The sequence below is a fragment of the Humulus lupulus genome, chromosome 1, assembly GCF_963169125.1.
Source record: "Humulus lupulus chromosome 1, drHumLupu1.1, whole genome shotgun sequence".
In the NCBI taxonomy this organism is placed as follows: domain Eukaryota; kingdom Viridiplantae; phylum Streptophyta; class Magnoliopsida; order Rosales; family Cannabaceae; genus Humulus; species Humulus lupulus.
The window spans coordinates 18,608,235-18,621,123 of record NC_084793.1 but is presented as its reverse complement, the minus strand read 5'-3'; the positions used below and the strand labels follow the sequence as shown (position 1 = coordinate 18,621,123).

General features: G+C 33.0%; 1 protein-coding gene and 1 long non-coding RNA gene across 2 annotated transcripts; one reads left to right on the top strand and one right to left on the bottom strand.

Moving 5' to 3' along the window:
* Window positions 1-5,523: 5,523 nt before the first annotated feature.
* Window positions 5,524-12,642, top strand: LOC133788294 (uncharacterized). Its single transcript, XR_009873180.1, has 2 exons — window positions 5,524-5,632; window positions 12,024-12,642. It is a non-coding gene; the product is annotated as an uncharacterized LOC133788294 (long non-coding RNA).
* Window positions 8,602-10,113, bottom strand: LOC133788286 (probable BOI-related E3 ubiquitin-protein ligase 3). The gene is made up of 2 exons (XM_062225716.1): window positions 9,566-10,113; window positions 8,602-9,451 (listed from the first exon to the last, which is right to left on the bottom strand). The coding sequence occupies exons 1-2, from the start codon at window positions 9,911-9,913 to the stop codon at window positions 8,891-8,893; spliced, it is 909 nt and encodes a 302-aa protein (XP_062081700.1). The 5' UTR covers window positions 9,914-10,113; the 3' UTR covers window positions 8,602-8,890.
* Window positions 12,643-12,889: the final 247 nt, after the last annotated feature.

Sequence of the window (12,889 nt, the reverse complement as noted above, 5' to 3'; positions counted from 1 at the left end):
GAGCACGTGGAATGCGAGTTGTCAGGGCGAGACCCTAAAGGATACCTGGGATATCCTCACGGTGTGGACCGCAAACCCAGGGCCTGGTAAAGCGCCTGAGACAACTTGGCCGTATGTATTTAGCCTATTGATGGCCTGTTTATATGCTATGTGTTTGTTATGCATATATTTTCTGCTTGTGAGGGTTTTCTTGCTGGGCTTCGGCTCACGGGTGCTCTGTGGTGCAGGTAAAGGCAAGGGAAAAATCGACCAACCATGAGTACGGAGAGCGTGAAGCAACGCGTACATGTTTGGCCTTCCTGGCTGCCACAGCCAGTGGTTTTGAGAGATGATTGTATTAAAACCTAGATTTTGTCGTCTAGTCGACTTGGTTTGTACCTATATGTTGTAAATATTTCTAAACAGTATTTTGGGATCCCAAGTGTCAAACACTTTATGATTTGCAGTAAATGGAATTATTTTCAAGGTTTATAACTCTGTTTATGGCTTAATTACATTTTTTGACCTAAACTCTCGATTAGCGAGTTGAATGCACATTTTAAACTCACTTAGTAATGGCTCTAAGGAAGTAGGGCGTTACACTCTTCCTTCTCCCGTACATCATTTCTCTTTGGATTTTGAAGATTCTTTTGAGGAATCAAGCTAGGGAACCAAGCTGTGATAAGCTAGGGTTGGGTTCTACCATTGAAGAGGGTGTGTTGCTGAGATTGAGGTGAGTTTTAAACCATAGAGTCTCTTGTTCTTGCTCTGTTTTCATTTGGAGTTTCAGTTTGGTTTTTGAGTTGGAAAGTTGAGAGTTTGATGGAAGTTTTGGCTAGGGTTACTTGGGTTGTGATGCCTTGGATATGTGTAGATGATATTTGGGTTCATTTGGGGGTTTAAATGGAGTTTGGAAGCTTGTTTTTCAGGTTGGAAATGGAGGATTCGAAGGAGGAAGAACCAGGGCCATTTCTGCATGCTCCTAGCGCCATAGCGCCCAAAGGGTAGTGCTACAGCGTTAGCCAGGGCAAAATGCCCTGGGTTGTAGCGCCGGGGCGCTAGAGGGATAGCGCTATAGCGCTACCCTGTTTTCTCAAATGCATGTTTTGGGTGTATTTAAGGATTTTTGGCTCGGGGTTTCAATTCCTAAGGCTCGGGATTGAATCTACTCACCGTTTGGGTACAATTCGGGGTCCCGGGAGTGAGGTTTAGGTCAAGACCCTATGATTGTGGATTTCATTAATCGGAGATTGTATTTGGTTATGACTAGGTGACCGCTAAGGGATTAAAGAATCGATCGTTCTCAAGGGTCGTTCAATTGTTATTTCTCGCTCGAACCAAAGGTAAGAAAACCGCACCCCATATGGGACATGCATGGTTATTCATGAGGTATGTTGAGTGTTTAAATGTGGACATTGATTGCATATAAAATGCTTAGAAAATCTTGCTCACTTATGAATGGCACTGATTTATTAGTCATAATCGACAATGGTATCGGTATTAACTGTAAAGTTGTGACTTACTAGTCAAGTTCGGCAGTAGTACCGAGCACTGCTCGTATGGAATTGACTTATGAGTCAAGGATGGTTTTAGCGTGTTTAGCGCAAGCTAATAAAGATTAGATCTAATCAACATCTGCATTGAATGACTCATCATGAGCATTAATGCCGGACCGACCTCAAGTTCGATGAAAACTAAAAGCGCTTGTCTAGTCTAAAGGCTAGTTACTTAGAACCAGAGCCGGAAAGGCTAAGGTGACCTACACGTCACATGGCTAGGAGTAGAGCTGTAAATGTGGGCCGCCCGGCCCGGCCCGGCCCACATTTTTCGTGCCTCCGGTAAATTCGGGTCGGGCCGGGCCCAGCCCATATTCAATTCGTGTCGTGCTCGTGCCGGCCCATTTTTGAAAGAGTAGGCCCAGCACGGCCCATGGGCCCGGCCCATGTCGTGCCGTGCTCGTGCCGTGCTCGTGCCGTGTCGGGCCCAAGTCGGGCCGGCCCACTTTCCTTATTCGGGCCGGCCCACTTTCTATATTCGGGCCCACTTTTAGGCCCACTTTTTTTTTTGCCAAAAAATGTGAGGATGGAGAATTGAACCCTCCACCTCCTCTTTCACCATCAATGGACTTACCACCAAACCAAATACATTTCTTTGTTTAAATTATAATTTTAGATATTTTTATATACTTTTTAACAATATTTTACACAAAATTATATCAAAGATAATTATTAGAATTTTAATACCTACTAATAAATGTTAAAAATTTATCTAACAAATCTTAAAATAAATGAATATAATTATAAAAATATAAACATTGAAAAAAATAAGACATATATTATCATTTTAATTTATTAATTATTGACAAATAAAAATTTATTATGATTATTAATGTCAAAATATCGGGTTTTTTATCGTGTCGTGCTTTCGGGCTAGTTTGTTCGTGCTTTCGTGTCGTGCCTTCGGGCTTGTCGTGCCGTGCCGTGCTAAGCCCGTGTCGTGCCGTGCCTGGCCCGAGCCCATATTTTTTCGTGCCGTGCCTGGCCCAAGCCCATATTTTTTCGTGCCGTGTCGTGCTCGTGCCTCCCGGGCTCGTGCCGGTTTCGTGCCGTGCTCAAAAGCCCGGCCCGTATTTACAGCTCTAGCTAGGAGGGTATGGGACCTCAGAGATAGACTTATTAGTCATCTAATCGAGATGAACTTATTAGTCATTTGACTGAGGTGGACTTATCAGTCATCTGACCGGGATAGACTTATCAGTCATCTGACCGAGATAGACTTATTAGTCATCTGGCCGAGATAGACTTATCACTCATTTGACCGGGATAGACTTATCATTCATCTGACCAGGATAGACTTATCAGTCATCTGACCGAGATGGACTTATCAGTCATTTGACAAAGATAGACTTATCAGTCTTCTGACCGAGATGGACTTATTAGTCATCTGACAGAGAAAGACTTATCAATCATCTGACCGAGATAGACTTATCAGTCATCTGACCGGGATAGACTCAATAGTCATCTGACCGAGATGGACTTATCAGTCATCTGACCGAGATAGACTTACCATTCATCTATTTGGAAGTAACTTATTAGTCAACAATTTAAAGAATGACTTATTAGTCATCTACCTCAGAGCGAGAGACTTATTAGTCATCTACTCAGAGCGCAGGACTTCACAAACATTTATTTGTACCTGCTTGCATGCATGAGTAGGGTTATTACTGCTAGGCATGCTTATTATGACTTAGTAACATGTTATTACTTGTTAATGAGCATATTGAGTTTTCTTGTTGGGCTTTGGCTCACGGGTGCTATGTGGTGTAGGTAAAGGCAAAAGAAAGCTGGACCATTCTTGAGTTGGAGAGCTTAGGTGATGATATGTACATATGCGTTTGCTCGACTGCCACGGCCGGGGGTTTAAAAAGGAACTAGGGTTAAACCCTATTTTGCCGCTTAGGTCGACTGGTTGTAAATATTTTGTTGCAATAAACCTTTAAATTATATTTTTGGGATCCCAATGTATACAATAAACGTTTTAGTGACACGTTTTATCTTAACCAAACTTTTTAATCTTAAACCGCTAATCATACTTAGTTACACGATTATGGCCAAATGACCCGATTAACGAGTTTAGCACTATTTAAAAAGCACACCGTAATGGTCCCTGGAGATTTGAGCGTTACACTCATGGAAATGGATCTTGACTGGGTTTTGTTCTTAACAATTATTTTTTGTGATGATTATATATGTGTTTGTGTTTGTTGATGAGTTTTCCCTGTTATTACTACAATTTTTTATTTGAATCTTACAAAATGAATGCTCTCCGTCTCCCACTGCTTCATTTTGGAAGATTTTTAGCTTTTGTGGGATTTGTTTAATCGAATATTTGGTTTAAAGTTATGGTTTTTGAGTTCATATTTGGATTTCTAGGATTATTGAATGTGTTTCTAGTTTTTGATTAGGAGATGGGTATTGTCGGGGATGTTGTCGACGCTATTGAGTGGTTGGATTGAGGTGTTGGAGGTAGAAAGATGGTTGGATTTGTGAATTAACTAGGTTCTGTTTTTTAAACTGGTTTGAGAATTAAGTTTAACTAATCTTTGATTTTTCAATGTTCTTTTTTGTTTGAAGAAATATGGGTCAAGAAATAGATAATTTTTTAATTTTAATTCTTATCTAGATTAATTTTATTAATGCTTTTAAGTTTATGATTTAAATTTAGGTTTTAAGATTAGTGCTTAGGGTTAATTTTATTTTTTTTCATTATAATTATTTTAAAGTTTAATTTAATTAAAATATGATTTTTATTATTATTTTAAATTTTTTTTATTCATTTTGAATTTACTAAATCAATTATTTTAAAAATATAAGGGCAATCTGGTCATAGTAAAAAATATTTTGACTGAAATTTGGTGTATAGTATCATTTTGTTTCATTTTACAAAATATATGATCAAAATCTTTATTTAACGAAACACGATATCCGATAAATAATCTTTACCAAAATACAGAATTCAAAATAATAATTACCCTGATAATAATGATTTGAGGTTGTTATCATCTCGAGTAATTATTCTTGGGCTCATAACTATTAAATTGCATTTTAATATTTGAATTTCGTGGGACCCATGCAACATACACAACATAGACTAATCATAAAATAATCATTAATATGTAGCACTTTTTTTTTATTGAAGCTAATGTAGCACTTGATCATCTAAAAAGGAAAAAGAATAACAGTAGAATTTGAAATTTACAATTATTTATCATATTCTTATTTTAAATGTAAGATAATAATATTATTTTTTTTAAATTAAGGACAAGTGTTAACTATTATTTATGATAGAATAAAATATTAAAGATACTAAAAATTGTTTCTAATTTTTTATATTTGGATAATTTTTTGTACGACTTTTTTATATATATTTAGATTATTTTTGGTGCAGTATTTTTTACGAATATGTATATTGTAGATATTTAAAGTATTTTATAAAATTTAAATAATTTGTTATACTCGTAATTTATTGAAACTTTACTTTCGACGATATAAATTATTTAGAATTTTCTAAAATTTTATAAAATATTTAAAATAATTACAATACACACCATCATAAAAATAATGTGACAAAATGATTAAAATTAGATAACAAGCTAAAATCATTACTATTATTATTTGTTTTGCAAACCTTTTACCAAAAAACACTAAAACTAAGCTCACTAAAATAGTTATGACCGTGGCATTGCTTACTGAGCTAAAACTAAACAAAGATATAATCGTACAAAAAAAAACAACACAAATAAAGGCAGAAATCCCTTAACTTTGTCAAACGTGACAATTCAATATTTGAAATGTCACATTGCTAATTATGTCAAATTTTGAATTGAATTTTCTAAGTGTCACGAAGTTTTTTTAAATTTTAAATAAAAGCAAAAATAAAAGTTGAATTTTCTGCGTTGTTAACTTCTTCAGGTTTTCTTAGCCTTCAATTTGGAAAAATTAATACCAATTCACACTAACTAATTACCACTTGTAAATTAATTTAAACGTAGAATTAAAATAAAAATTTCAGATGCCCTAAGAAGATGGAGCTTCATTGAGACAAATGGTAATCAACTAGAGCATTATACCACGGCCAAGAACTTCCTTTTCAGGTTAGATCATTCCTAGATTACTTATTCAAATCAATTCCTTCTTTCTAGTCTAAATTTTATCCAATCTAAAATAGTAATAATATTTTCAAAATCTTCATTTAGTTTGATTAAATTAAAGTAATATCCAATTCAGTTAATTTTTCAATTAAAAAAAATGATTACTGATCTTTCTTTCAATCATGTTTGGTGAGATCATGTTATCCAATCTAATTAATAAGAAATTAATTCGGTTTCCAACAAATATTTCCAATAACAGAACAGAAGTTTGTGACTTTATATGAGATTTTTTATTAAGTACATATTTTTTTTTGTTTTTTATTTTACTTTTTTACGGTTTTTTTTTATTTTTAAAAATATGATTTTTAAAATTTCATAATTACGAAAATACAATTTTTAAGAAAAACAACTTACTGGACAAACTAAACATCAACAAAAAAAACATAAAAACAACGTGAAAACACAAAATAAAAAACTTACAACGTGAAAACAACACAAAAAAAAATCTATCAACATCCAATTAAACATTGGTAACAACCATGGGGTTGGTGGAAGTTGAAATTCAAACACTTTAAAATGAGTCTATTGCTCACAAAATTCAAATGCAGACACATTGGCCAGGCTCGCCACATCTAACGAGGTCGATACACAAATTGTGGTCCCAGTGGAGTTTCTTTCGACCACGAGTATTAGCAAGTCTGACGAAGAATACGTATGCATGATTGACTCGCAACCAACCTGGATGACCCCAATAGTTGACTACAACAATCAAATCATTATTTCATGCCAATACCATGGTCGGTAATAATCGTTAGAACACCCATGTGTATGGACAATCAATAACAAACCTTTACTTTTTCGCCCCACTAGACACTTCGTCGACTTCAATCTTCTGAAGAAGCTTGTTCTTCTTGATGGTTTAATCTTGAGGGCTAGACTACCTGGAAGACCAACAAAGGTAAAGGTTTATTTTCTGATCTTGCCAGAGATGGAAAAAGGTACTCCAAGACTACTCTAGTCTAAAGCTTTTACTCTTGTTATTCACTCTCTAAAAAGATAAAATCGTAAAAACATAAAAATTTCCATAAAACAATAAATTAAAAAAAAAATATTTGGCCGTAAAAACATAATTTTTTAGCAAAAAATAGCATTTTATATAAAAAAAAAAAATTTTAATAAAAAAGTTTCTCTTTTGCGGTTTTATTTATTTAGTTAGTTTTACAATTTTTGATATTTAATATATTGGAATAAAATCATATTTTAAAAATGATCTATTTTTTCCACAATTATCCTAAACAAAAATACAAAAACAATGTAATATGATGTGTATAATGAATATTAAATATATAATAAAAATATCTAATTTATTGTTATTAATTAATTAATAGAAAAAATCTATAATAATTATAATATATATCAATTATTTTAAAGATATTGATTACTTAAAATATATTTATTTTGATAATTTACAATTTTTATAAAAATAATTGCGTAAAAGCGGGCTATTTACTAGTTTTAATTTAAATTGGAATTTTTTTATTGTAAAAAGTAGGAATTCTAACAAAGTATCTCTTTGCATATATATTCAATATATGATTAATTTCATACAAAAATCATATTTCAAAAAACAAAATCTCAAACAGAAAAGCAAAATCATTTTCATGTGATCATATCGATTTTAATTTTGAATTGGAAGTTTCATAATTTTAAAATGTAGGATTTCAACAAAGTATGAGTATAGTTATCGTTTAGGGCCTTGTCTATGGGCCTACATGAAATGACGATTGGCCCAATATGGTCGGTAAACAAATTTCCAAAAGAAACATCATATTCATCCTTGTCATTTTGTCAAAAGAAAAAAAGAAATATAGGGGAGAAAAAAAAAAGAAAGAGCTAATCCTTATCAACAATCCTTGTTCGAGTGGTTAAAACAAAGACTTAAGTTAGACTAATCCTGAAACTCTTCACAATTTTGGATTTTTCAAAGCTCTCTTTTCTTTCTTCTCTGCCAAAAAAGAAAAATAATACTATTGGGAATCTCACACGCCATAACCCGGCCCAATAACCGGTCAAAATCCACGTGATTATCTATTGTCTACTCACTCATTTTTTTTAATATTCATATTCACATGTTCACACTTTCATAATATTAATAATAAAACCAAACCAAATTTAATATTTTATCAAAAATTGGTCCCCAAGAACTAAATCCCAAGTGGGTCCCACTCCACGTAGACGTATCAGAATGACCATAGTGCAGTATCATCACAGACACACACGTTGGATCGTGTACACTACTCACAATAAATTCGAATTAATTATTCAATAAATAAATAAAACAAAAACAAAAAAAAAGGACCCATATCACCTCAACCACGCCACTTCTCCACTGTAATTTTTGTAATTTATTAAAAAAAAAAAAGAAAAAACAGAAAAGAAAATTACTGAGAAAAGCAGCGGATTAATAGGGAGGACCCCCCGGGACCAGAATCTCCTGTCAACGCCACCCACCTCCTTTTTGGTACATCCCCAACTAATCCATTTTTGGACTGCTTTTTTCTAATCATGACAAATTAATCTTGTTCATTTATATAATATCACTTATTTTTTAAAAAAATAATTAAAATTGAAAATACATGTAAACGTAACGTTCATTTCCTTTGTCGTATCTTATCTGTAACATGTGTCATTTTCCGTTCAATTTTGTAGTGTTATATCTAGAAACGTTTAAACATAAATACCATTAATTATTTTAATTTTGAATTTAGGAAAGTTTCATGGCATTTTCTGTTCATCACAGCTAGGCAAAATTCATCTGACATTGCTTTCAATGCCTCACTCTGTCAATCATATTCAATACCGCCAAAAATGCTGAACAATAGTTGATAGAATCTGATAATTGATATCAATGCCAATAAATTAAAAAGTTCAAAATAAAAAAAGTTGGGATACTGTAAACATAAACAACACTGTGAAAAGTAAAGATGCTCTTTAATGTACTAAAAACTCTGGCTCAATTCATTTTGGTTGTTTAAGGTACAAAACAAATCCATGTTCAGAGTCCCTAAAAAGAAACAAATAAATAAATAAATAAATAAAATATTTTAATTTAGGAAAAAAAAAAACCAATCCTTGCATCGAAAATGGGGTGTTATCAGTTTATGTGCATCCATATCCTTAATGATCATCAGCTATGCTTAAAATCTAAGCTTTTTTTTTTTTTTTTTACAATTTTCTTTCTTGTTTTTCCGGGAAAGTAGCCTAGAAAATTAAAGCCTCTATACTAGCCTTCTTCGTAGTTCTACACACTGGGCAAGAATCGAGAAAGGGTTCACAAATTTTACATGAACAAAGGTGCCTGCAAGGTAGGAAAAGAACGCTCGAGCTTCGAGAATTACAGGCTTTGCAAACCATTGTCGTTTTGTGTTCTCTGTTCTCCTCTGTTACTACTATTACGTCGTCGTTTTGTTCCTGTCCTGCTACTTCCCTGTTTTCTTCTTCTTCCATACCCACGTCACAACAAGACTCGGCGTCTTCGGCGCCATTGTTGAAACAACACAGAGCTCTCTCTCTAGCTTCCTCTAGTGAGTTGTTCAATGACATAACCATGGCTTCGTTCTCTTGAGCCACTCTCTGCCATATTTGATTCTCAGTTTCTAACTTTCTCAGTAAATCTTCGAGCTCCATTGATCTCTTCGTTGCTTGAAATAGTTCTTCGTCCTTATATCTCAGTAGTCCCAATAGTTTAGGCTCAACTTTCTTTATTAACGATAAAAATTGTTGCTTTCTTTGCTCTTGAATCAATAATCTCAATCTCTCATTCTGTAACCAAAAAAGTATACCAACAATATATTATAATCTTATTATATAAGAACAATCCATAAACAATGTGACCAAGCGATTTACGTTACATAAAAATTTGAAGACTTCTCGTACCTGGAATTTCACATATTGATCGATTTCTTGTCTTTGCTTCTCAACTTGATCCATTACACTATGAGAAAAAGCCATTGTTGAAGGAGTAGGAGTAATTGTATTACTAGTGTTGTTTTTAGTGTTATCGAACCAAACGTTGTCGTTTCTCGGTTGAAGATTCTGCAACTCAGGCATCAGAACTTGTTGTTGATTTTTTTGAGGAACATTGAAACAAAACTGATTAAAACCAAAGCTATTATTAGCACCACAGCCATTAACAACATCCGGAACCGGCATCATCATCAAATCCTGTGAACCAAACAAAGGAAACCCAAGATTATCCTGATACAACTGTGCTTGAATAGCCATTTCTAAACGATCACCAAAGCCAAAAATCAAATCCTTCTCTTGAAACGAGCTCGACCCTTTTCTCACTGGTTCATATACTCAAATGGGTTCTCTTCAAACCAAAGACTAAACTCGTTTACAGATGAAAAAAATCCAATCTTTCTCTCAACCTTCTAGCTCTCTCTCATAAACATAACATATAGAAAACAAAGGTGATGGAGTAGAAACGGGGTATATATATAATGTAGGCTGGGCTTTACTTTTTTTTTTTAATAACACAACAATAATAAGAGTAGAGACTAATTAAAGTATGTAGACCCCACTTTAAAATTAAAAAAGGAATTTTGAAAAAGTAAGAAAAAGAATAGGGATAGGGAACTACTTTCCCTGTCTTTTATGGGTTTGTTTTTAAATGTAATGAAGAAAATAATGTATTAAAGAAAGGTGTAGGGGAAGCGGTAAGCAACGACGTACACATGCAGATTTTGTGACTAAACTATCGGGTCAGAGATATCAGAAGACGTTTGTTTTGTTTTGTTTTGAATTGAATTGAATTGAATTAAGGAAAAATTGAATTCCAAGTGGGTGTGAGAAGGTGGAGAGAGCCAGCTCTGTGAATGAGTCAGTTTCCGTATTTATATATATTTAGAGAGAATCACAGATTTTGTCAGTTTAGTCATCTGTAAAGGCTGAAGAATAGGATCCTCTTCTTCATCTATCTCTCTCTTGCTTTTCCTTGTGTCTTTATGGTTTCTTTTTTATTCTTATTCTTGAATTATAAACTTTACAGTGTATGTGTATTATCTTGTTGATGTTTCTGTTTTTCAATCCATCTATAACAAATTCGTATCCCCACTAGTAACGAATTTTGGTAAATATTTTCAACTATTATAACAAGCCGTTTTGATTGGTTTTAAATTCTAAAATATTAAATGGATGAGATCCACTTAAATATGTATTTAGTTACTTATTTTCAAAAATTAAATTAAAAAACACGTGTTAAACTCTCTATAAAACTGTAAATTAGTATTTTTCAAATTAAAAATCACTTAGGCACTATGATTACCATGTTTCAAGCACTTACCATTTATCTTGTGAATATGTTTATGAATATTATTAATAAATAAGACAATGAAGTAAAACTTTCCCATTATTGGTGGCACTTTGTCCTTGTGAAGAAAGCAATATATCATGCACCTTGTGTGATTTAAACCTATAAATATAGTACTATAAAGGAAAATAAATAAATAAATAAAAGAAAGAAAGTACTATGCAATTAATATTCGCCAAATGGTCCATAATTGTAGGATATGAATATGAATATGTAGACTTATAGGTTAGTAGATATTCCACAAAGAACAAATTATTGATTCACTCTATATGAAGAATGTAGTGGTTAAAAAACACTGTATCATGACTTTAGTTATCACTTTCCCATAATTATAGTTGACACGTTTTCATGAATCATGATGATGAAGAGTATTGTAAAGCTAAATTGGTTTTTATTGAGAAATCTCCAAGTGGGTTTCTCACAAATATGAGAAACTTCTACGAAAAACACTTATTTATCTTCTAAATTATTATAACAAAACTGTTATAGTAATCAATATATTTGACCAACTAAGACCTTGTAATGGAAATTCATTCATTGAGAGGAAAAGTAATAAAGTAACTATATTTTGGGACAGACTCTACATGTCACGATTGTAATGTTGTGTATAATAATAGTTGTAACTTGTAACTGTAGGACATGTCATTTTCTTTGTTTTGTAGCTAATTTTTCTTCTCTTCCATCCTTATCTCATCTTTTTGCAACTTGAAATTCCTAGGAAAAAGGTTTACACATACATATAAATCTCTGAACTTTGCACATGACAATATAGATTGGAGGGCCATTATATGCTAAACCGACACTACTAAGTACTAATTCATTTAGACAGCAACATTGTATCCCAAATCACGGAAAAGAAAATAAAGAAAAAAAAATATTCCTTTTTCTATATTATCAACATACACATAACAACAAAATTCATACAAAATTAAAAAACTTCTTCATTGAAAGTTCATTTCCCTATGCCATTTCAAAGATCATATCTCTATATATATTTACTCTATTTTTTTATTTTTTTAGGGTTATGAAAACATAGTTAATAATAAGAGAGTTAGTGCTTAAAAGAACAGAGAGGCAAGCAATGTGGGAAGCCTATGGTGATGGTGGTGGACCCATGTGCTGCCCACCCACCACAACCCACGAGCCATTTCACTCCTTGGGGCGGCTCCTTCTGCAACCAATGGTGCAAACCATGTGAAAACCATTGCTCATTTCATTGACCATAAAATAAATATATAAAAATTAAATACAACCCTTTTGTTATTATTATTATTGTTATTTCTTCATTTCTTAATGGTTAATTAAATGGTGTGGAGGTGCACATAAATCCAAAAGCACTTCATTTTCTCGTATTTGATGCTGAGTCCTCTTGCTTCTGCAACTTCTCAACTGCTTCCCTTTGTTTTGTAGCTTTCGGCAAAGTGACATGGATGGACACACTTGAGAGCTGAGACTCTTTAGTTTTTTGGTACTTTACTCACGTAACGATAAAACTAAAAATTTTAAAAAATTAGAGCGTTACACAGTGTTGGTATTATTAAGTACCTGATGTAATTTGAATTGGATACGTATGTATGTTTGTGATTTGATTTGAAATTGAATAATATCTACACCACGCACAAAATTATAAAAAGAGTGATTAAGATGGCAGTGTCTCGTTTGTGTAGTAGTAGTTGTGTCTACTTGTGATGATTAAAGTTACGGAGAATTGTGATATAAAAAAGACAGCCAAGCAAGCATGTTACTTTAAAAATGCCCCAATTTTCAAAGTCCATTCATTTAATATATTAAGTAAGTGTAATCTCCTAGAAATGACAAAGCACACTTCCATAATGTTGAATGCATATATGGATGGGATTGAATGACCATCTGTATTGAACTTGTTA